The sequence below is a fragment of the Eleutherodactylus coqui genome, chromosome 13 (assembly GCF_035609145.1).
Source record: "Eleutherodactylus coqui strain aEleCoq1 chromosome 13, aEleCoq1.hap1, whole genome shotgun sequence".
Lineage (NCBI taxonomy): Eukaryota > Metazoa > Chordata > Amphibia > Anura > Eleutherodactylidae > Eleutherodactylus > Eleutherodactylus coqui.
In genome coordinates this window covers 16,114,421-16,138,538 of record NC_089849.1, presented here as the reverse complement: position 1 = coordinate 16,138,538, position 24,118 = coordinate 16,114,421, and the positions used below count along the sequence as shown (strand labels likewise).

Sequence of the window (24,118 nt, the reverse complement as noted above, 5' to 3'; positions counted from 1 at the left end):
ATCATTAGCTGATCAGTGGGGATCGCTGCCGATCAGCTGTTCACTGGAGCTGTCGTACACCGTGCTGCAGCCTACAACGGTACTGCAGGTGACGTTTACATTAACTTGAATGCTAATAGCATCTGCAATACCATTTTAGGCCACTGCACAGTGTATGGAGCTGTGAGTTTCCGGCACACAGGATGCATGGCTTCCCCTCCCTGCAGAGCATGCCCACAACACTCTCTCATAGAAATCTCTAGGTAGTGATCACAGTTCACCTCCTACCCCTCCCTGCACAGCTCATAAAGCATGCCCACAACACTCTCCCTTAGAAGTCTATAGGTAGTGATCATAGCTCAGCCCCTTCCCCTCCCTGGTCACAGAGCATGCTCACAACACTCTCCTATAGAAGTCTTAAGGGTAGTGATCATAGCTCACCTCCTCCCCGTCCCTGCACAGGTCACAGAGCATGCCCACGACACTCCCCCATAGAAGCCAGTGAATCCCCTCCTGCCCATTGTGTCTATGGCCCATGAGGCTACTGCACGGCCTATCTCTAAACGCTGTTAACTACAGCAAGATGGCCGCCACCATAGCTATATACAGCTAATAGAAAAACATTTTTCTAATCCGTTTTTATCTTCTGCTTGTAGATTTTTTAAATTCTATCTCGTTATAATTAGTAAAAGAATATATAGGTGATACTGTCTCTTTAAAAAATGTCTGTACTGATACACTGTAACAAACTATCAGCACAGGAGAGAACTTGGTGTTGGTAATGTGCTTAGAAGACTGTCTACACTGGATACAACCGTAGCAAACCCTCAGCTGTGAGAAGTATTAACTCAGCCAGAATGTGTTTGTTCACTGACAACAAGCGGAGGTTTTATAAAATGTTGACTCATTAGAGGTGTAGTCACCGTTGCGGGTTATTTCCTGAGTATCACGATGTGTAGGAGAGCAAAGGATGTGACGTTAGAGACGTGCAGAGCGCCCCCATCAGGTGGAGGACCAACGCGCTGATCAAACATCATGTGACCAGAAACAAAAAGCAGTTATTGGGACAGTCTAATGGTAGCAGTCTCAGTGTGGTGAGGAGCAGCGACAGCAGCGCCGACCCCGGATGACGAGGGCCGGGGTCATATCTTGGGTGCCGCCATATTTGTGATCGGCCTTCAACCCTCCAATTTCTGGAGCGTGGCAAAACCACTCTAAGTGTCCTCGGTGGAGTGTGACCCAGTGATGCCCAAAAGTCCAGGGATGCTTGATGCCCGGGCACTGCACTGCTAGGAGGCCGCAGGGCAATAATCAATACGCCTCAGAAATGTACAGAATTTCCCATTATGTGATACATAAAACTGTAAAACCCCTTTAACCCCTTAGTGACTCCACCTATTTTGGCTATAAGGACGTCACGATTTTTTGTAGATTTTCACATCCACTTTTCAGAATCCCTAACTTTTTTATTTTTCCGTTGGCGCGGCCGTATGAGGGCGTGTTTGTTTGTGTGGCGAGCTGTAGCTTTTTGGGTACATGTAATGTATTGCAGAGCTTTTATTCATTTTTTGGGGAAGACGTGTTGAAAAACATCAATTCGGCCAGTGTTGTTTTTAGAGCGTTAATCATGTGGCATAAACGAGATGATATTTTCTGCAGGCTGGTCCGATTACTAAAATTCCAAAATTATATATATATTTTTTTTTGTTTTTCAACTTTTGCACAATAAAACACCTTTTTTTTTTGAAAATGTAGAAATATTTTTTTATACCGCTGCATTCAAAGTCCCATAACTTTTTATATTCCATGGGCGGAGCTCGGTGCGGGCTTGTTTCTTGCATGACCAGCTTTACGTTTATTTGGTACCATGGTATGATACATACAGCTTTTTTGATCACGTTTAGGGCTTATTCAGATATGCGTATATCGGCCGGGTTTTGACGTGCGGATGATATACGCTGTCCCTCTCTGCAGGGGGCCGGGCCGGAAGCAGTGCACTGAGCTCCTGCCCTCTCTCCGCCCCTCGCCACTATTTGCAATGGGAGGGGGTGGGACGGGACGGGGGAAGGTGAGGAACTTAGCTCCACCCCTCTCATTGTAAACAGTGACAAGGGGCGGAGAGGGGGCGGGAGCTCAGTGCACTGCTCCTGTCCAGCCTCCTCCTTTCCCTGCTGAAAGAGACAACGTATATCGTCCGGGCGTGAAAACCCTCTCTGTCAACCCTTTACATGCCACGGCCACCATTGACTGTGGTCAGTAAGGTGTTAACAGCAAGGATCAGTGAACTGACCGATCCTCGCTGCTGGAGAGGGAGGCCGGCTCCCAATGCGGATGGTGCTGGCTCAGCCATCCATAAGACGTAAAAGTATGTCCATGCACGGGAACCGCTTCCCAGCCAGGACATCCATTTACGTCCCGGGGCAGGAAGGGATTAAAGAGCATGTTGGCACCTGGCAGAGCGCCATAGTTATGAGGACTTCAGCTTATGTCAGTTCATACCACACTAAGGCCGCGACGCTTGATTCTGTGTCTGGGACCTGTGGAGATAAGCTCTGTTCCCCTCGGTCACCCACCGCTGCACATTCAGGGCTGATTACTGGCTGCTTCCTTCCACGGCTTCTAGAAATAAGCCCCGATGAGTCATCTGTGAAGTTCTGCGGTTGGCGGCAGATAACACCACAGCGGCTGTAAATGTTTGCACTGGTTTTGCATGATGCTTCTCTTTTTTTTTCCTCCATTCAAATCCGGCGCTGCGGGCAGAGCTTCTGTTATAAGATAGTAATTGTGGTAAACGTAGATAACCTGCCGTTCCCAAGGCTGCAAGATTCTAGCTGCAGCTGTGGATGTGACTAGAGAAGAGCGTAACGTAACAGAGGGCTTCATGGCCGGGTGATACAGCCTCCTCCGCACCCATTAGGGATGGAAGTACGCCGCAGGACGCGGCCAAATCCGCAGGTCTAAGGGCTCCTTCAGGCGAATGTAAGCGCAGAAACGCTCTCAATATCGCAAATTTTAGCAAATTGCAAGCAGGGTTCAAGGCATTTTTAATTCTGCATCAAAATCTGCAGCTAGCCTACGGATTTGGTGTGAAGGTTACTGCGGTCCGTCGTGCAGCCTCTTCCGTCCCGTGTGAAAGGCCCCTTACAGTTACCCCCCTCTCTCTCTCCTGTTCTGATAGTTTGCTACAATGTATCATGCAGGCGGTTTAGCTTTTCTAGAGTGGATACAATCGTAGCGAATACTCATTTATAAGACGTGTTAGATCTGCAGAGGTATTCATCCCCTGCAAGCAGACCTGCCAGTTTCCATTCATTGACAGCATGCAGGGATCTAAATAGTAAAGAACTGTAAGACAAAGTATATTACAAGTTGTAGAGCTCTTCGTTATACAGATCATTAAGGGGTTATGTCAAGATTGAAAGTTGGTTAGGGGATAATTATATGATTGGTAGAAGTCTGACCGCTGGGACCCCCACAAATCAGGAGAACAGGGTCCCGAGAGTTCTGCAATGAATGGAGTGGCGGTCAAGCATGAATGCTCCAGCTCCATCCATTTTAATGGAACAAACGGGAATAGCCAAGTCCAAGCGCTCGGCTTTCTCAGGCAGTCTCGTGGAAATGCATGGAGGGGTATTGTACATGTGTGACCGTCACTCCATTCATTGCAGGATAATCGGGACCCCTGTTCTTCTGATCTGTGATGGTTCCAGCAATCGGACCACCACTGATTAGATAGTGGTCCCAATCCAAAGCACTTTCATTCTTGGCACAACCCCCTCTGGCTCAAAGCTAGAAGTTTACAGGAAGTGAAAAGTGGCATTTTACTTAGTCGCAGTCATCGAATGGCTCGGAAACATTCCTTTAAGGCACATCTGCCAGTGTGTCCCTGCGGCTACCAAACCCATAGCATGGCAAAGATGCTGACATGGGGGACGGGCTACATCGGACGTCTTCCACTACTCATACTTCATCAGGAACCCCAAGATTAGTGTTTTATTTATGTATCACCCCGCGTCTTTGGCTGCTCAACCAGTGGCATGGCAGGAAGGCTGACATGTGGGAAGACTACACCGAGCTCCTCCGCTGCTCACACTTCATGAGCACCCTCAAGACTTATGTAAATTAGGATGTATGTAGCAGACTGTATGTAAATTAGGCTAGAACAGTCCGAGGGGCGGTCCGTTCTTAGAGAGTGTGCATTTGTTATTTATGCTTTTATACCACAAAGATGATCGTTCAAAAGATGGCTTTTGAGCGATCATTTTGCATAAACTACTACTTGGTACTAATGTCTATTAGTACCAATTAGTAGCGTGTAAGCTGCCAGGAGCTGTATTCAGGGAACAGACCACCCGCTGTTCCCTGAATACATTCCCTTTGTTCTGCTGCGGGGCTGACAGCTGAGACAATGTAATCAGCTGTTATCAGCGCTCCCTGGGAAGAACACAGCTTGCGGTCCTGCTTATTAGCTGAAAAGTGAAGGATGGACACACTTACACCCAACGATTATCGCTCAAAAGACTGCTTTTGAGCGAATTTTGAGCGATAATCATTGTGTCTAAATGGGCCTTAGGGCTCTTTCGCGCCGGGCCACAAAGACAGTCCTGCAACTATCTTTCCAGCCGTTAGATTTGTGCGCCCATTTACACGTTTTTACGGCGCCGGCGGGCGCACGTAATAATGCCTACGGCCATGTGGAAGAGGCTTTAATCAAGGACTTTCTGCATTATGTGATTGTCAATCCCTCCCTGTGGCTCTTGCCTGATGACTCAAGTATGATGCTAGCAGTCAATTAAGAGCAGAGGGGGGAGGATGAGGATCGCTAAATGTAGGAAGCCATGGATTACTTTCAAGTCATGGAACATCTACTCGACCATTCTAGCCTCATTTACATATGGTCTGTAGTGCTAGTTTGGGGGCTCCTGATAAAGTATGATCAGCGGAGGGGGTAAGTGTAGTTTTCCCAAAAGTCAGCGTCCCCGCCATTCTACTGGTCAAGTAAGGGGTGATATCATGACATGATCTTCACTTAATACTATGATGAAGGTGTATATACAGAATATTATACAATATACAGGGGGTCCGGGAAGTCTTCAGACCCTTAACTTTTTTTCTGTTATGTTGTGGCCTTGTGCAAATGTAAAAAGAAAAAATCCAAGTTTTCCCCGTCCCCCAGCACTCAGTACCCCATAGTGACAGCAGGATGGTAGACGTCGGTGGACATTTTTTTAAAATGATCATCTAACATTTTGCGTTGACCTCAGTATTCACACCCTTTGGTCTGACATTTGAAGTTTCGCTCTGGGAGCCTCCTATTTCTCTTGATCATTTTTGAGATGTTTCTACTTCTTGATTGGGAAGTTCAGTTGACTGGCTGTAATAGACCCCCCAAGCTGCCTGTATAACGCCTCACAGCTCACAATACATGGACAAAAAGAAGAAAAAAGTTCCAGCGCTCCAGAGGTTATTGTGGAGTTCATCCGTTCAGTGACCGATTCCAAAGCACATCTGGGATTTAGGATGATTCTTGATCTTGGACCCCCCCAAAAATGTAAGTGTCATTGCCTTCCTTTGCATGCCACCTTTTTATATATATATATATATATATATATATATATATATATATATATATATCATCTACATAACCTCTAGAGCGCTGGAACTTTTTTCCTCTTTTTAATTTTGTTTGTTTATACTCATCCGGGGTGGCTTCCACCCAGGCAGTTCCATTGACACTCCGCATCCTTGGATGTCCCAAGTATGACGAGAGGTTCCAACCAAAAGTGGATTAATTTTGATCTCGACGCCATCTTGGATCAAGGTGTGACAGCCATCCCTGAGGAGGATAGGCTGTTCACACCGGGTGAGTCACCTTCATATAAATCTAATGCCTATTGTGGACCTTTGGATCGCTTTCCCTGTATTAAATTAGCTCACAATGCATATCAGAGCCAAAACCAAGCCATGAGGAGGACAGAACTGCCTGTAGAGCTCAGAGACTGGATTGTGTGGAGGCGCAGATCTGGAGGCTACAAAACATTTCTACTGCACCGAAAGTTCCCAAGAGCCCAGCGGCCTCCATAATACTTACATGGAAGAACAACCCGGAGTCTTCCTAGAGCTGGCGACCCCCCAAACTAAGTGATCGGGGGAGAAGGGCCTCGGTAAGAGAGGTGACCAAGAACCCAACGGTCACTCTGAGCTCCAAAGATCCTGGGTGCAGATGGGAGAAACTTCCAGAAGGTCAACCATCACTGCAGCCTCCACCAATCTGGGCTTTACGGCAGAGCGGCCAGAAAGAAGCCTCCTCAGTAAGAGACATGAAAGCCGTGAATACTTATGTCAACACAAAAAATTTCTAACATTCTGTTCTCACTTTGTCATTATGGGGCACTGAGTGCAGAATGATGGGAAAACTTTCATTTTTGTTTTTAATTTATACAAGGACACAACATAAGAACGTAAAAAAAAAGTCTGGACCCCTGTGTGTGCGTATATATATATATATAACCCTACACATACACACTGCTCAAAAAAATGAAGGGAACACTTAGAAGGAACCTGTCACGTCCCCATGGCACATAATCTAAGTTACGGTGCGGTTATGGAAGCAGACAGGGAACTGGGTGATATATTTTTTATACTCGCCCACTCCTGCAATCCAGCAGTGTTCCCCCTCGGAAGTCCGCATGCTGGCCGAAAATCTCACCCTTTCCAGAATCCCGTGTCCACGCTCTCTTGCATAGGAGACCGTGCCCAAAGACTCTAAAAAAAAGTCAGATTTCCAGCTATTGTGCGGTCTTTAGAGGGGGAACACTGCTGGATCGCGGGTGAGTACAAAAAATACATCACCGGGCTCCCCGTCACCTCCCCCAACAGCACCATAACTATATTTGTTGTCCACTGGGGACATGACAGCTTCCCTTTAAATTACACATCGGATCTCGCTGATCTCCGTCGCCTCCAGACTCTTTCCCGTCTAAGGGTGAAAGCATGAACCTGCTCTCAACTAGGTTGAAAATGGGGCACCAATGGTGGATCTGCCAATTCTGGTGTTCTCTGGCAAATACCAATGGGGCTCCCCAGTGCTGGCTGTGTGCACGGGTCCCACTACAGGACGTCGGACCCCCATGGAGTCTGTGTATAACAGTTGGCTCAGTAGCTGCTGGAGGGCCTTTTGCAGGCCTCTGGCAGCTCTTCCTGTTCCTCTGGGCCTGGTTCCAAACTGTTGCCCACCTGTCCAGCTCTCATCTAACGGCCGTGTCCTGGTATCTACTCCAAGCTCTTATGCCTGGAGACATGGCAAACCTTCTTGCTCCGACACGTATAGCTGTGCCATCCTGGAGGAGCCGGACCACCTGTACAACCGGATGGGGCTGCAGGTAGCGTCTCATATACCGGTAATGACAAGGACACCAGTAACACGCAGAACTGGAGAAAGAGAATGGAATTGTCTCCAGTCCCTTTTTTGGGGTGTCCTGCTGTCTCCTCTCATGCTGCCCTTTTCATTTGCACCAAAGCAGGTGAAATGGATTCCCAATCACTTCTGCTTCCTGACCGCACAGATTGCCCTGAAGTGTCGGCGACTTTGGGTTATACAGCCATGTCCAAGTGTTCCCCAGATGGTTTTGAGCAGTGTATATAAAGTATGTTCGCCTTACAAATTAGTACAGACATCGATAAGATTCCAAAAAGGACAAGACACATCGCTGTAGGCACAAACACAAAACACATCTTTACATGGATCCTTACCAATATACACAGGGGAGTAGCTGGATTTAACGTTCTCGTCTAAGTAAGTGACCCCCAGTGTGTAAAGCGGCGTGGCGCCAATCCCATGAAGAAACTGTCCCAACATGAAGACGTATCTGTAGTTGGACAGACTCGAGGCACTTTCTGCGACCTGGTGAGAATAATTAGAGTAACATACTCCAGTGTCCTCTGCCAGGCTCACGACGTACACACTAGTGGTGAAGTGTGGTAGTGCAAACACCAAGGAACCCATTCCCATAATTAATACCCCCCAGCCCAACCACCGAGGTTTGTGACCGTTCCCCCCAAAGTAGCTGACAAAAGTCAAACACAAGCAAGCTGCGATGTCATAAGAGCTTGCAATCAGTCCGGTGTGGTAGCTGTGCAGGTCGAACCTCCGCTCTATGGAGGTGATGACGGTATTGATGAAGCCGTTGACCACCATGCCTTGGAGAAAAGAGGCCACGCACAGGAAGAAGAGCACGCCTTTGGATGTGTTAAAGACCTGTAAGAAGGACGGTTTGAGCGCTCCCCAGCCGCATAAGTTGTCGTTTTCCGATGGGATAAATTTAATTTCGCAAGGGTCCTCATCGTACAATGCTTTCTTGGTAGAGGTCTCCTTGTATAGTGGGTCAATGTAAGAGTCTGGGGGCGTCTTTGACAGCAAGGCATCAACCTGGTCACTGCTGTCGGGAGTGGCCAGGTCATAGTCGCTGACAGTCCCAGAAGTTTCAGAGAAACAGAGCAGTTCTTGCTTGGAATGGAAGGAACTTTCTGGAGAGAGATGTTGGGGCATTTCACAATGAAACACTCTGGGGTGGGGGGTTTATTGTCACCGCGGGGATAAATGGTCCAAAAACTTCAGAAGGAGCCAAAAATATCACCTGTGGAAGAGCAGAAGACAAGAAATATATTATCATAGGGATGTTAGAATGCCTCACCAAGACTCTGCTCTGACTTTTAAAGGAACCCATCACATTCTAAATGCGTTCCGATGTGTATACAGCATGTTATAGAGCAAGAGCTGAGCAGATTAATATATAGTTTTGTGGAAAAAGATGCAGCAGAACTTGTGTTTTATTCATTTAAAGCTCATTCTCGACTTAGGAGTCCAGAGGACAGCCCTAGTTATTAGGACCGCCCACCGGACTCCTAAGCTCAGCATGAACAGAGGTTTCAATGCATAAATTAGAAGTTCTATTGAAGCTCTTCCCAACAAACTACACATTAATCTGCTCAGCGACCCCTGCTCTATAGTAAGCTGCCTGCAGATTGGACTGCAATTTTCAAAAAAGGTCCTCTTTAAAGGGCATCTTTGATACCTGAGCATAAAGTAAGAGTCCACCTTTCATGAACGTGTATATTTTAGGTCCAAACGTCTATGTTGATTAACCACTTCCTGCAAGAGGACAATGGCACAGTGGCATTTAAATGGTGCGAAAGAGAGAGGGAACTCTGTCTCCTGAAGACCCTTCCCCACAATGAGACCTCAGTGGACCATTCATGAAGGCCTCACAGGAATGCCATGTATTTCTGCCTATTCCGCCTGTGGTAGGGCTTAATAAAATGTCTACAGAGATACAATAGACTGCAATATTAAATACAAAAATACTGTATACTTTTTGCCAGGCCTTTCACTTCCCTTTACATATTGTTAAAGCTTTAAATTAGAACAATATGGGAAGGGAAGTGAAAGGCCAGGTAAAAATATACAGCTAATTAATACATTTGGGAACCTCGCTATTAGAAGTGGAAAGAGAGAACAGAGACAAAAAATTCAGAAGGAAAGTAGAGGAGCAAGAGACACCGATCACAAACTAACATGTGGCTACACAAATGCCCAGAGCATGGGGAACAAACAAGGACAATTGGAGCTCCTAACACAAAAAGAGAAATAGGATGTCATAGGCATCATCGAAACTGGGTGGGATGATACACATGATTGGAATACAAGGCTTGAAGGGTACAACTTATTTATAAGAAACAGACCTAATAAAAGGGGAGGAGGTGTTGTGTTGTATGTTAGGAAAACATTCATCTCCACAGAGATTCAAGCTTCAGAGCTGGGGGTTCTGTAGAAACTGTTTGGGTAACAATACAAGGAGAGAACAACAGAAAGGACGCCATTGTAGGCATTTACTATAGGCCACCTGGACAAGCAGAAGATATGGATAAATTCTTTCTACCTCAGATGGCCAAGTTCTCATAAAGCCCAACACAGTGATCATGGGAGATTTTACCCATCCAGACATTTGTTGGGAATCTCTCAGGTAAAAGTAATGGATCCAACAAATTCTCATCCGCTCTCGCTGACAACTTTATCTTCCAAAAAGTAGAAGAGAAAACAAGGGGATCTGCTATCTTGGACCTAATTCTTACCAACAGGGAGGAAATGGTTGAGGGAGTGCAGGTGGCTGGGACCTCAGGAGGCAGTGAGCATGATATCCTTGAACTTTAGATAACAAGTGGAGGAAGACCTGAGAAAACTCAGACCTCAAGGTTGGATTTCAGTAAGGCAGATTTTAATGAACTCAGAAAGAGGAAGAATCCAATGGCTGGATGTTCTTAAGGACAGAAATGTCCAAGAAGGTTGGGAAATATTGCAAAATGAGATTCTCAAAGCACAGTCCTTAACAATCCCTAAAAGAAGGAAGAATGGGAAGCATTTAAAGAGACCCGGATGGATGAACACAGAACTTACCCACATGCGAACAAGAAAGTAAACTATGTTTATCAAATAAAAAGCGTGTGGGGGTGTGTGGAATATCTAAAGAAGAATGTAATGCAGCTTGAAGAAACTGTAGGGCAAGTGTCAGAAAAGCTAAAGCTAATAATGAATTGAGGCAACAGAGGCCAACAGCAATAAAAAAGGGGATTTGGGGGTAAGTCAAAAGCAAAAGAACAGCCAAAGATGCTATAGGATGCTTACAGGATGAAAATGGTGAATTGATGTTGAGAAGGCCGGACTTTTAAATTCTTGCTTTATATCTGTTTCCTCTGAAAGTAGATGTAACATCAACTGATCTTCCCTTTGCTATTGGGGGAATAAAATAATGCAGGCTATCTATAAACAGAGAGATGGTGAGGGAACACTTGGTTAACTTACAAAAATTTAAGTCTTAAGGTCCAGATTAATGACATCCTAGGATACTAAAGGAAGCAGCGGAGGTAATTGCTGAAGCACTCTCTATAATCCTTAAACATTCTGGAGAACAGGAGAAGTCCCAGAAAATTGGAAAAGGACAAGTGTTGTCCCCATCTTCAAAAGAGGGCAGAAGGTAGATCCAGGAAACTACGGACCTGTGAGCCTGACTTCTATACTGGGAAAGTCCTTTGAACAAATTATTAAACAGCATGTATGCAAATACTTGGATGAGAATGGAGTAATTAACCAGAGCCAGCATGGGTTTGTAACAAACATGTCATGCCAGAAGAATCTAATTTCCTTCTATGACAGAATCAAAAACTAGGTTGATCAGGGAAATGTGGTAGATATAGTATATTGTGACCATAGTAAAGCATTTGACAAAGTATCTCATACTATACTTAGTGAAAAAACTGACCAAATATGGGATCAACAAGGATTCACCACTGGTTGAGTGATCATACTCAGAGTAGTCATAAATAGCTGCACATCCAATTGGAAGAATGTATCAACGGGGGGGCCACACGGCTCTGTGATAGCCCAGTATTGTTTTAACATTTTTTATAAATGATCTGGAGAAGGGAATTGAGGAAAAAACGATCAAATTTGAAGATGACACAAAGCTAGGAGGGATAGCTAACACTAGGGAAGAGAGGGAGAGGATTCAAAAAGACCTAGGAAAGCTTGAACAGTGACTAATAGAAAGGTATTTAATAAGGACAAATGCAAAGTCCTACATGCAAAGAAATGCAAAGTCCTACATCTGGTCAAGAAAAATGAAAGAGGCACTTACAGAATGGGAGGAATTGGACTAAGCAGCAGCACATGTGAAAAAGACTTGGGTATACTAATAGATCACAGACTGAACATGGGTCAACAGTGTGATGCAGCAGCAAAAAAGGCAAATGTTACGGAAAGACCCCCCCCCCCCGACCGGTTTGGCCTTCGGCTACTCCGGGTGTGGCTGGTAGCTGACCCCTGGCAGTCAGATGGGAAATTTAGCCCTGTGTTAGTAAGGGAAATAAGGGGAACCCCTGCCTATAAGCAGGGTAGATGTCCTGATAAGAACGGCCCCACAGTCTTTCTTAACCCCACAGCTGGGCTGAGGGACAAAGAACTACCGTGTTTCCCAGAAAGTAAGACACTGGTTTTATATTAATTTTTGCCACAAAAGAGACACAGTGTCTTATTTTCGGGGGGGCTTATACTCACCTGGTCCACGTCGTCCCGATGGTCTCCGGCAGCGCTGCGGCACATTGCAGAGTTCTCCCCATCTGCCATCTCAGCTTCTTCTGGTGACGAGGCTTTGAATACCCCGCCTCTAGAAAAGCGAGCGCTGTGATTGGCTAATTGAGCGCAAGCAGCCAATCACAGCCGGCACTCGATGAGCCACTCACAGCCACTCAGTGAATGACATCACTTAATGGCTGTGATTGGCTCATCGAGTGCTGGCTGTAATTGGGGTATTCAAAACCCTGTCACTAGAAGAAGCTGAGATGGCAGACGGGGAGGACTCTTCAGTTTGCCACAGCGCCGCCAGAGACCATCGGGATGCAGCGGACCAGATAAGTATTGATTTTTTTTGGGGGGGGGGGGGGCGCGGAGGCAGGTTTGCTAGGTCTTATTTTCAGAGGGGTTATATTTCAAGCCTCCCCCAAAACCCAATGTAGGGCTTACTATTGGGGTAGGACCTACTTTCAGGGAAACAGTAGTTAATTCTTTCAGTACTGGAAGAAAACAGACATATAGAGTCCATACACACAGGAGGATCAGAGTGAGGCTCGCATCTACGCGGAACCGCAAGAGGGCGGCAGACACGAGTAGCAGACCTAACAGCAAACACAATTCTGGGATGTATTAGGAGAAGCATAGAGTCTAGATCACGGGAGATCATTATCCCCCTCTACTCTTCCTTAGTCAGACCTCATCTGGAATACTGGGTCCAGTTCTGGGCACCACACTATAAAAAAGACATAGACAAACTGGAGCAAGTTCAGAGCAGAGTTACCAGGATGGTGAGCGGTCTGCAAATCATGTCCTATGAGGAATGGTTAAAGGATCTGGGAATGTTTAGCTGAGAGGAGACTTAATAGCTGTCCACAAATATCTGAAGGGCTGTCATAGTGCAGAGGGATCAGCCCTATTCTCATCTGCACAAGGAAAGACTAGAAGCAATGGGATGAAACTGAAAGGGAGGAGACACAGATTAGATATTAGACAGTGAGGGTGATCAATGAGTGGAACAGGTTACCACAGGAGGTGGGTAGTTCTCCTTCAATGGAAGTCTTCAAACAAAGGCTGGACAGACATCTGTCTGGGATGATTTAGTGATCCTGCACTGAGCAGGGGGTCGGACCCGATGACCCTGGAGGACCCTTCAACTCTACCATTCTATGATTCTATGAATACTGAAGTATTGCAGTATATTGTATAAGTAATCAGATGATCGCTAGTTTCAGTCTCCTCCGGGGACTAAAAGTGGTTTAGGTAAGTGATGTGAGTGAACTACATACAGTCTTTAAAAAGTTAAAAAACACTCCCCATTTTTAACATATTTTTAAAATATGTGGGGTTGCTGCTTCCCATCCATTAAAATAACACCTTATTTATTCCACACAGTGAATGCAATCAGAAAAAATAATACGCAGCGCCAGGATTGCGCTTTTTTGGTCACCCCCGTCTCCAAGAGTAAACGTAATAAAAAAAGAGATCAAAAAGTCCTGTACTCCAAGATGGTACCAATAGAAACTACGGCTCAACTCGCAAAAAACGTCATAGTCTTCTTCAAAGTCTTTATGGAACCCCATCGAAGGAAAAAAGTTATGGCCAGGACGCGGCGATAGAAAGTCATTAAAAAAAGATATTTAGTACTAATAATAAAAAAACGCATTTGGTATTGCTATAATGGTACGACCCACAGAACAAGGCTACCATGTTATTTTGCCTGCGCTATGTAAGCTGTAAAAACAACCTTTTTTCTACATTCTACCTTAAATTTTTAAAACTTTTTCAGTGCATTATAAGTGTTAACCCCTTAAGCACTCTATGATGCACATTTACAGGGTTTGCTTGGTGCAGGATCAGCGGTCATTCCTGCTCCATACAATGCGGGTGTCGGCTGACTAAGACGCTAAAGGCCCCATAGCTGCCATTGAAGGTGCCTTATGAAGCAATGCCTGTGGCGTGGCTTGATAGAGTGCCTGTCAGACTGCGGTATAAAGTAATACTATGGTATTACATTACACTGCAGGAGCGATTAAATGACTGCAAGTTCAAGTCACCTGTGGAGACGAAAATAAAAAAAATGTAAAAAAAAGTTTAAAAAAGTTTTATTACTAATAAAAAAAATAAAAAGGTAATAAAAGTTTAAAAAAAACAAAAAAAAAAATTAAAAAAACTTTCCCCATACTTATAATAAAAAATCCAAACAAGCCGCCACACAACAGAAAAATAAAAAGGTTATGGCTGTCAAAAGATGGCGGCAGAAAATAATTCTATATTTTTCAAAAGAGATTTCATTTTTTTAAAGTAGTATAACAAAAAATAAAAAAAATTATATATATAAATATTTCGTCTTGTTGCCGTCGTACCGACCACAGAACAAAGTTATGGTGTCATTTTTGCCAGAGCTGTACGCCGCAAAAACAAGACCCCTCCAAAGTTGTCGGAATTGCGCTTTTTTTTCCCCATTTTTTACTCCATTTAGAATTTTTTTAAACGTTTTTAGTGCATTATATGGTACATTACATATAATATAGGTACCATTTAATGTACCACATAATAGTACCACTGAAAAATAGATTTCATCCCACCAAAAATAACGCGCAGACAGCTGCGGCGATGGGGCCGTGTCCTTTTCAGGTTTTTCAGGTAGCGGGGACGCCACTGATTTCAATGAGACCCCAGCATGCAATTACAAGCGCCGGACGCTACATACAGGTCAGAGCAGAGGCTTCCGCTCCGACCCCGGTGTATCCCGGATATGACAGTGGGCGCTGTCTGATAAATATAACTCTTCCCGCAAAGCAGCGAGCCCGCATACGGCGATGTCGTCGGGAATACATGGAGCTAGGATTTTTTGGGAAGTGGGAGAAAAAATAAAAAAACAAAAAAAAAGAAGAAGGGGTTAATGGCGCTTTAATGAAATAATATTGGTGCCCATATGGCGGCATGATTGCCCTTTTCATAGTCTGGCGGGGAGGGGGTAACGATGCACTTGGGCATCACCTTGTGCCCCCATAGGAGTAGCGTCTTCCCTTCTCCTCCACATTGAAATATATAAATTCAGAACTGCGCCAAATTGTATCTCAGATCAGACCCGCCTGCCCAGAAGGAAGTGCGCACGCCGCTCTCTCCGGCGCGACCAGACCCCTAATTTACGTTCGGCACTCACTTTTATCGCTGCGTACATGCAGCACAATGGAGCTGATGAGCTTTATTGTAACATGTAACACTAATGGACGTCTGACACGCGCCGGGTAAAAATAGTCCGTGGCGCTATACGGTTATCTAAGTTTTAGAGACCTGACTGCTGTGCGGTTTCTATAGTGATCAGCGATCTGCAAAACAATAGAAATGTCTAATTCAGCAACAGCCGACGTGAAAAAAAAAGGTACTTAAAGGGATAGTACTACCTGGGAATTCTAGGACACATGCGCAGGATATGCTGTGAAAGGGGTCCCACCTCTGGGACCTTCACCTATCCCTAGTTCTGGCCCCACGCAGCTGTACAAAGTGCTCAAGACGTACGGACACAAGCGACCGCGTTTCCGTAACTCTCATAGAAGTCAATGGGAGATAAAGAAGCAGTGTAGCACAGTGATGGATACAGTGTATCTTCTGCGGCAGCACACTCAGCTGGTTCCATAAGTCCTCACTACCCCTAGCGAACACATTCTTTCGGGTTAGGGGCAGTGGGGCCAGAGGTCCACAGATGTGGGTTACAGTAGCGGCACCGCATCCGTCAGCGCTATGGCATATCCGTAGCAGAGGATCAGAGGGAAATACACATTTAAAGGTACATCTAGAAAAATTGGTATGGATCTTCCACAGCCGCGCAGGAAGATCTGATTTTTGATATGAAAACCCCGCTGGGGAATTCACATGGTGATGCGCGATATGGGGGCGCGATTCACAGCCCATATCGCGCTCGCCCCTGTGAAGTTAGACTAAAAGGGTGAAATAAGTTGCGGATCCACTTCAAAAACTGCACCGAACGGTTCAAATTTTGGTAGAGTTTTGCAGCCAAATTCGCGATGCATATTTGCTGTGGATTTTGATCCGCCGCCACAATCCGCTGCACGCGACGCACCCCAATACCAATTATCACACAGGGATTCCGCAATTTCCGTTTAGCAGAACTGCGGCAAATTACTTCCCAGTGCGGCTGCCGGTCCGTGAGGACAAAACTGCGGCATATCCCATTCTAAGCAGTTTTCACGGACAAAGAGATCGGTCCAAAGAGATCAGAAAGCACATGGCGGGCGCTGTGCCACGCGAGGTTCTCGGGTACGACGCGATTACGGCTGGGTGATGCCCAGAGGATTCCTTCACAAACTGTTGTTGCATGTTTTACCCCGTAAATGCGAGTTCATAAATCCGGCGTTGCTCCATCTTCCACATTCCTGATGGAGGGGCTTCGCCTGCCATCTTCACGTCCTACAGAGGAGTCTAGGCAGAACTAGACCCCCACTGTGGTAGCAGGAGCCTGGCTGTCAGTCTGAGCCGACTCCCGCGGCGGATGGCGCAGGTCAGCTTCTGGGCCCACGCCATCCATAGGTGGGACATTTCCATCCTTTCCCACCTGGAGCGTACATTTACCCCCTGGGGCGGAAGGGGGTTTAGGGCGGTTTCCCAGATAGAGGTTTTGCCCTGAGCTCCAGTGTAGGACCTGTACCAACCGTATGCCATATATAACACTTCTCAGCTGGTAGACAGGCCTTCAGGCCCCTCCGGGCACCAGGGCCACGGAGTGACTAGGACCTGATCCCCCTCTGTAGCTGCACCCTGGGGTCCATGCACAGCGGGAGGCCGGAGGGCCAAACAGCTTTCTGCTCTCCATCCTTTCAACTGGCATCCCAGAAGAGAGTCATGAAGTGATGCCACATCCTAACGATGGCCCGCTGTGGTAACGCCCCTTTAAGGGCTCACACGAGTGTATTTTTTCTATGTATAACGAGCGTATTTTTCAGACAGTATCACACATTACAGGATTAGATACACCAGCTCATCAGAAAGTATCACACATGATAGGATTAGATACACCAGCTCATCAGACAGTATCACACATGATAGGATTAGATACACCAGCTCATCAGACAGTATCACACATGATAGGATTAGATACATGGCTTATCATACAATATCACACATTACAGGATTAGATATATGACTTGGCAGACAGTATCACACATGCCAGGATTAGATACATGGCTCATTAGACAGTATCACACATGACAGGATTAGACACTTGGCTCATCAGACAGTATCACACAGGATAGGATTAGATACACCAGCTCAGCAAACCGTATCACACATTATAGGATTAGATACACGGCTCAGCAGACAGTATTACGCATGATAGGATTAGATACACAAATCATCATACACTATCATACATTAAAGGCTTAGATACATAGCTCATAATACAGTATCACACATGATATTAAAGGCTTAGATACAGCACTTCATCAGACAGTATCACACATGATAGGATTAGATACAGCACTTCATCAGACGGTAACACATACGATTAGATACATCAGCTCAGAAGACAGTATCACACAATAAAGGCTTAGATACACGGCTCAACAGAGAGAATTAAAGAAAGAATGACAGGCTTAGATACGCTATCTCAGCACAAAGTATCACACACGGCTTGGATACACCAGTGTGACAGGCGGCCATTCATTACAGTCAATACTGTTACATGATAGGGGCACTGTCTGGCTTAGATACACAGCTCAGCACACAGTCACACATCCTCAGCTTAGATACAGCGGCATCACAATGACTATAACAAGATACAATCATTTCATCCTCCTTCCTCTCTTATTTTTATACATTTCCCCTTCTATTAAAATGAATCGTCCTTAGCCCTTGCCATCATACCGAGGAGCAGCGGTGCGATCTCACAGGGGCAGGTGCTTGACCGACAGTAACCTGCAGCCATCAGACTTCCGGTGGAGGCGGGCGCCGTCTGGCATCATCATACGATGCTCAACTGCCAGGGAAGAGCTAATCAGCGAGCCGGGGATCTCCTGGCACTGCCCATCAGACGAGGACCGTGAGATTAATGCAGACAGCAACCATAGAGCCTCCGAGAGCCCCGTCGGGGCCGACCGCTCCACCCCATAGGGGACATAAGCCCTAAATACTGTAGTAACGTACCCAGCGCTACATACGTAACGGGGGGAGATGCAGCACTGCATCCTGCGGCCAACCAGCGCTGACCTACATTACACGCACCATAATCAATGATACAATGTAACAGAGATGTGTCACTCACTGGGACTGACAGTCACAAAGGGTTAATACCTCCTGGCATTGTCTGCAGGGACAGACGGGTTGTGCCTAGTAAGAGAACAAAAGGACGTCTTCTCCTCCGCAGCTGCGCCAGTCCCGAGGATGAGGGGCTTCCCTGGCACCTCGGCGGATGTGTGACATCCTCTCAGCGTGTGTTACACATCTCACCCGACGCGCCATCCACGGGGGATATATATATCATTACTGCTTATTAAGGGGGTTCACTAATGTCTCAGAGACACCAATCAGATAGAGGGGGGCGATACACCCTATTCCGCTTCGGATCGTCAGCTGGAATGGGGCAGCCGGGTGCAAATCTGATGCATCTTTTCCAGGAAGTGTTCTCCGAGGGGCGGAGGTGGGTGTATTAGCGTATCTACACTGAAGGGCCCCTTTATTAGAGACCCCATCTAGTAGCACGTTTTGGCGTTTGGAATCGCAGCAATTCATCATGGTCTAGATTCCATGGATGATGATATCGTTCTGCGGAAATATCGGCCCCTGCGGACAGGAAGCTTCTTGTAGTTGCTGCAGATTAGATGGAGATGCTGACATGTTCTGACCAGCTGACAGGAAGGGGTCAGCGAGTCATGCTGCTTGTGCCAAATTCTGACCTCCCATCAGCACAGGGCAGCAAAAATCTGGATCCATCTGACCAGGGGATGTTTTTCCGCTGCTCAGACACAATGGCGCTGGAACTGGTCATCTGCTGTTATAGCCCATCCGTGCGGAGGAACGGCGAGTTGTTCGGTCAGACATGTTACTTGGAGATCCAGCGCTGTATTCAGCTGCTCTGTGCCTGATGGTCATAACAATTCCTGACATCCTCCTCTGACCCCTTTCGGTGATGAGTTGTTTCCACCCACAGGATCCCCTTTTCGCTAGATGTTTTTCCTCGATTGCGCCATTCTCTGTATACGCTCCACACCATTACAAGAAAAAAACACGCTTGGCAGTGACATCCCGGACCGGCTACTCCAGCACCGATGACCGGGCCTCGTTGGAAGTTGCTCAGATCGCTGGATTTTCCCATCTATTGTGGATTCACACTGAAACTGATCCACGGAAAACTGGTCACGTGATTTTATGCTCCGGGGTCACGGGGAGAATTACCATACAGGGAAGCGCCAATTGTGAGAGGAACAGGGGCTCCAATAAAGGGGTCATTCACTGTATAATTCTGTTACCCATATCTTCTATATAGAATGTTCTGGTCACACCTCTAAAGCACATCTAAGTATTTGGTCAGCGATATCAGATCAAGCAGGTCTGGAGACGTTAGGAGGTTTGTCTCACTGTGATTGACTACCAGGCAGACCTAACAGAGGGAGGAAGGGGACGGCCATGTGATAACAAAGAGTTGGCATGACAGACAATGGTAACAGCCACTTCCTGCCCCAGACACAGAAGGAGGAAGAAGAGCTCACAGCAGAGGAAGATGGGTTCAGGTAGCATTTAAAGGGAACCCGTCCTCAGCTTTCGCCCTACCGCACCATTGCCGCCATGTTATCAGCAGTAAAGCGCATTTCCAAATGTATATCTAGAAGTCCTGCGTATCTTTGGTAAAGTCGTTTCTAGAAGTCCTGTGCCATATGCTCATTAGCTCTCAGTAGTCCGGTGGGCGGATCCAGACTGCGAAGGCTACGACTTGTATTCCCCCTCAGCCGCCCTGTTCCTTTGAGGAAGTAGATGAAGTCATCCACAAGCTGCTTGTCATCACTGGACATCAGGGGCCGCACATGCGCAGCGGAAATCTGGTGCCTGCGCCCACCACAGGGCAAAAGGAACGCAGCAGCTGTCCTCTGCGCATGCGCCGCTCCCACGGGCCGGACATGACCAGAGGCTTGTGGTTGATATCGTGTAAGGACACGTGAAGACCTATCAGGAACCCTACTAAGGTTAAAGGGACCCAGGGACCACCAGACGCACACCGAGTCCTGGTGGTGCATCGGTAGTCTAGGCCATTACAGGCTGCTCTGATTGGCAGGCAGCGCTGGCCACTCCTAACGCAGCATTAAAGGAGTGTTCCGGCAATGTGGCTTTTTTTTTAGTTTTCACCCACCGATTGGGTAGCCCGGTTTACCACTTTTCTGATCACACCAGTTTCAATGCTGAATCGAGAGCCATCTGCGCATGTGCAGAGCTGCTCCATTCATTTCAATGGAGCTAATGTAAATAGCCAAGATGAATGGAGCGCCACTGCGCATGCGCGGCCAACACTTGATTCACTCAAGTTGGTACTGCGATGCAGTAATGACCGGAAGTATGGCTAACGGGGCTATCTATTCTCAGGATTGGTGGGGGTTCCAGCTTTTGGACCGCCACTGATCTATCAGTTTTCACCCATCCAATGCCAAATTGCTGGAATACCCCTTTAAGGATCTGACTACTGATGCACAGTGAGTAATGACAGGAGTGCCACAACCACATCGAAAAATGAAGAAGAGGACTAGAAAGAAGCGGATCGGTGGCAGGATGAAGGGAAAGGATCATGGCACTAATACAACTCCCTCAAATCTCTGTCCTGGGACCGGAGGGCGGTTTTAAAGGGGTTTATAGGAACAGAAAGAAATGTCTGCTTTCTCTTAGAAGCAGAACCACAGCTGTCCATGGGTTGTATCTGGTATTGAAGTGAAGAGGGCTGAGCTGCATTACTACACACAACCTGTAGACAGGTGTGGCGCTGTTTTAGGAATAAAGCAGTCCTGTTTTTCTAATCCTGCACTACCCCTTTAATTTGGCCCTGTATCTCTCTATCTTCATATCTCTGGATTAGATAGCTTCCAGCATTATTACATTACTGTGCCACGTCCACGCTGCCCACTTATATTACTGCGGTGCCCAAGTGCATCCTGTATAGCTATAACTGCTACCTGGAACCAAGGGGAATAAGGGTTTATTGACCCCTACGTGACTCCCACTGTGAACTTCCCAGTATGAGATGAGTAATAGCGGCGACCTGATCTAATCCCTTATTACATGTGCCTTGTCACATCGCAGGGTGAGTCACAGACCACAGCAAGCGGGGGAGGGCTGGAGGGTCTTATCACATACTTATATACGAACAGTACTTGGCATTACAATTCCTCACCATTTCCAGATCTCCGCTTGCTGTCAGTGATGGGGGACATTCAATAGGCTGTAAACAGTACAGATCTAACACTTCTTCCAGCAGTTTATGTTATACCTGCGCGGATACATTGTATCAGAGATTTGTGCTGCTGATCTGTGGAGCTCAGAGGATTGTCTACACTGAATACAATGTAACAAATCCTCAGCTGTGACAAGAGATGGGTCCGTAGGTTTTTCCTTGAAATGAATGGGGATGTTCCCATTCACTGACAGCAAGAAATCTAAAAAGTGAAGAGGAGCTGACGCACAGAAAAGCAGGTGCTTGTCATTATGATGCCAGGACTGAGGAAGGCAATGCCAGGTTAGAGGTCCATGTAGGTCCAGGGCTTCAAGCTGGCATGGGTCTGGGGGCATGTAGCTGGCAACTATGGCAGGGCACTGGGCGGGCAGTAAGAGGGGCACTGCGAGCGCGGACTGGGTGCTTTACAGACTGCACTTACTCCCATAAGCATCCAAGGTGTGAAGGTTTACTAGCAAATGTAAATAGGGCACAGAGCGATAAATCCGGGTACATGCCACCAGTGCCAGGAGCTGGTTGATAGATAGACAATCAGATAGATAGAACATGTATTAAATAGATATTAGATAGATATGACAGATATCAGATATTAGATAGATATGACAGCTATTGGATAGATGGATAGATAGATAGATAGATAGATAGATAGATAGATAGATAGATAGATAGATAGATAGATAGATAGATAGATAGATAGATAGATAGATAGATATGACAGATATTAGATACATAGATAGATATGACATATATTGGATAGATAGATAGATATGACATATATTGGATAAATAGATAGATAGATAGATAGATAGATAGATAGATAGATAGATAGATAGATAGATAGATAGATAGATAGATAGATATGACATATATTGGATAGATAGATATGACATATATTGGATAGATAGATATGACAGATATTGGATACATAGATAGATATGACATATATTAGATAGATGGATATGACATGTATTACATGTATTCGATAGATATCTGATAGATGCAGTCTGCGGTAGAGCACTGACACGTTGACACCTACCTGTATGTAGTGCCTGCGGTGAGGATGCTGCAGCAGTAACGACCACTAATGATGGCTCGCCGGTCCTCCCCGCTCACCTCTGCCTCTCCTCTGTCATTCTGTGCCCATTCACATACCTCTCATCCCTGATCGTCAGGCAGTTCAGCCAATGAGGATGCTCCACACTGGGCGAGCCCCCAACTTCATGGTGACATGTCGCCGAGTGCAGAGCGCTCCCTGCGAGAAGCGTGACGTCAGCTCGCCACGCCCACCTGCTAGAAATAGATGTAGATGAAAGCGCGGAGAGGTCTGTGCAGGTGCGAGGTTCAGCGGCACGTCACGTGACCCGTCACGTCACGTGTCCAAGTGCTGGAGAGCGGGAAGCGCGTTTCTGACCTGGCGCGCATGCCTTCCTGAGGTAACCGGACGAGGATGTGTTATCAGCCATGGCGAGGTCTATACACTGGGGTAAATGCCTGCGCTGACATTAGTCCGCTCCCTGATGGGTTACCTCGCTATGTCATCTACTTGCCCTTATTTGCTATTCATCCCTGACATCTGTTAAACCTGAAGCTGTGATCCTGATTTACCTCAGACTCTCGTAAACCGTGATCCACAAATATGGCGCTACAGGACTGGTACCGTAAAGCATTTCATCCAGGTGTGAGCGCCATGCAGATCTCCTCACAGAGGGTTACTGAAGTCCTGTGATCACAGCAGCATGGCCGCCGCTGGTGAAAGCAAGTTCAGGCCGCTGTCCCACACGTGTTCGAAACCGCAACGTCTTACCGCGGATTTGCACAGTGTTTTTGACTGCCTACTACAGCATTCAGCGGTGGTTTTAGTGGTCCCCCTCCCCCCATCATTGTGGAGGGCGATGAGGTGCAGTAAAAAGCTAAAACGCACAAAAATACAGCAGACCGCCCCAAATTTGCGGTGTTTCTAGTGTTGGGCGCAGCCTGCGAAGCCGCATTGAAATTAGAGTTTAGCGCTGAGTTTGAAGCGCTGTACAGAGCGTCTGTGAGCCTCAGGCCACGCCCACACCGGTGGTTTCAGGCCACGCCCACACCGGTGGTTTTTTCTGCGTATGCTCAGCCAATGGTAACTCGTATGATCGGCGCTCATTGCATTTTCTTTCGCATGGTCCAATAATCGAGTTTTGGGGCGAGCGATCGCTGATGCAGGTGCCGTCCCCGTAGGCCGACCGTGCAGCTCCCCTGTTCACATGGGGCGGCGCACCGCCCGTCAGACAGTAGGGGTATGTACAAGCCGGTCAGAGGATGAACAAGTGTGCCCGTCCATCGGCTGGTAGTAACATAGTGTGTAAGGCCGAAAAAGCCCCATGTCCCTCCAGTGCAGCCGGGTACCCGAAATACTGATCCAGAGGATGGAAACAAAACCCCAAGGAGGTAGAAGCCAATATTCCCCATTTAGCACCCACACGGGCTACAAAGCATGGCTACCATGTGAGGCCCAGGGTGCCCGCTATGGCTACCATGTGAGGCCCAGGGTGCCCGCTATGGCTACCATGTGAGGCCCAGGGTGCCCGCTG

At 46.8% G+C, this 24,118-nt stretch overlaps 1 protein-coding gene across 1 annotated transcript in view; it reads right to left on the bottom strand.

Annotated features, from left to right (window-relative positions):
• The window catches only part of SLCO4A1 (solute carrier organic anion transporter family member 4A1), a 58,940-nt gene extending 36,241 nt beyond the window's left edge, over nt 1-22,699 (bottom strand). Inside the window, exons 1-2 of the mRNA XM_066586300.1 lie at nt 22,588-22,699; nt 7,732-8,615 (exon numbers count right to left, since the gene is read on the bottom strand). Coding sequence (XP_066442397.1) covers nt 7,732-8,527 — 796 coding nt within the window. The 5' untranslated portion in view covers nt 8,528-8,615; nt 22,588-22,699. The remainder of the gene's footprint in view (nt 1-7,731; nt 8,616-22,587) is intronic.
• Nucleotides 22,700-24,118: the final 1,419 nt, after the last annotated feature.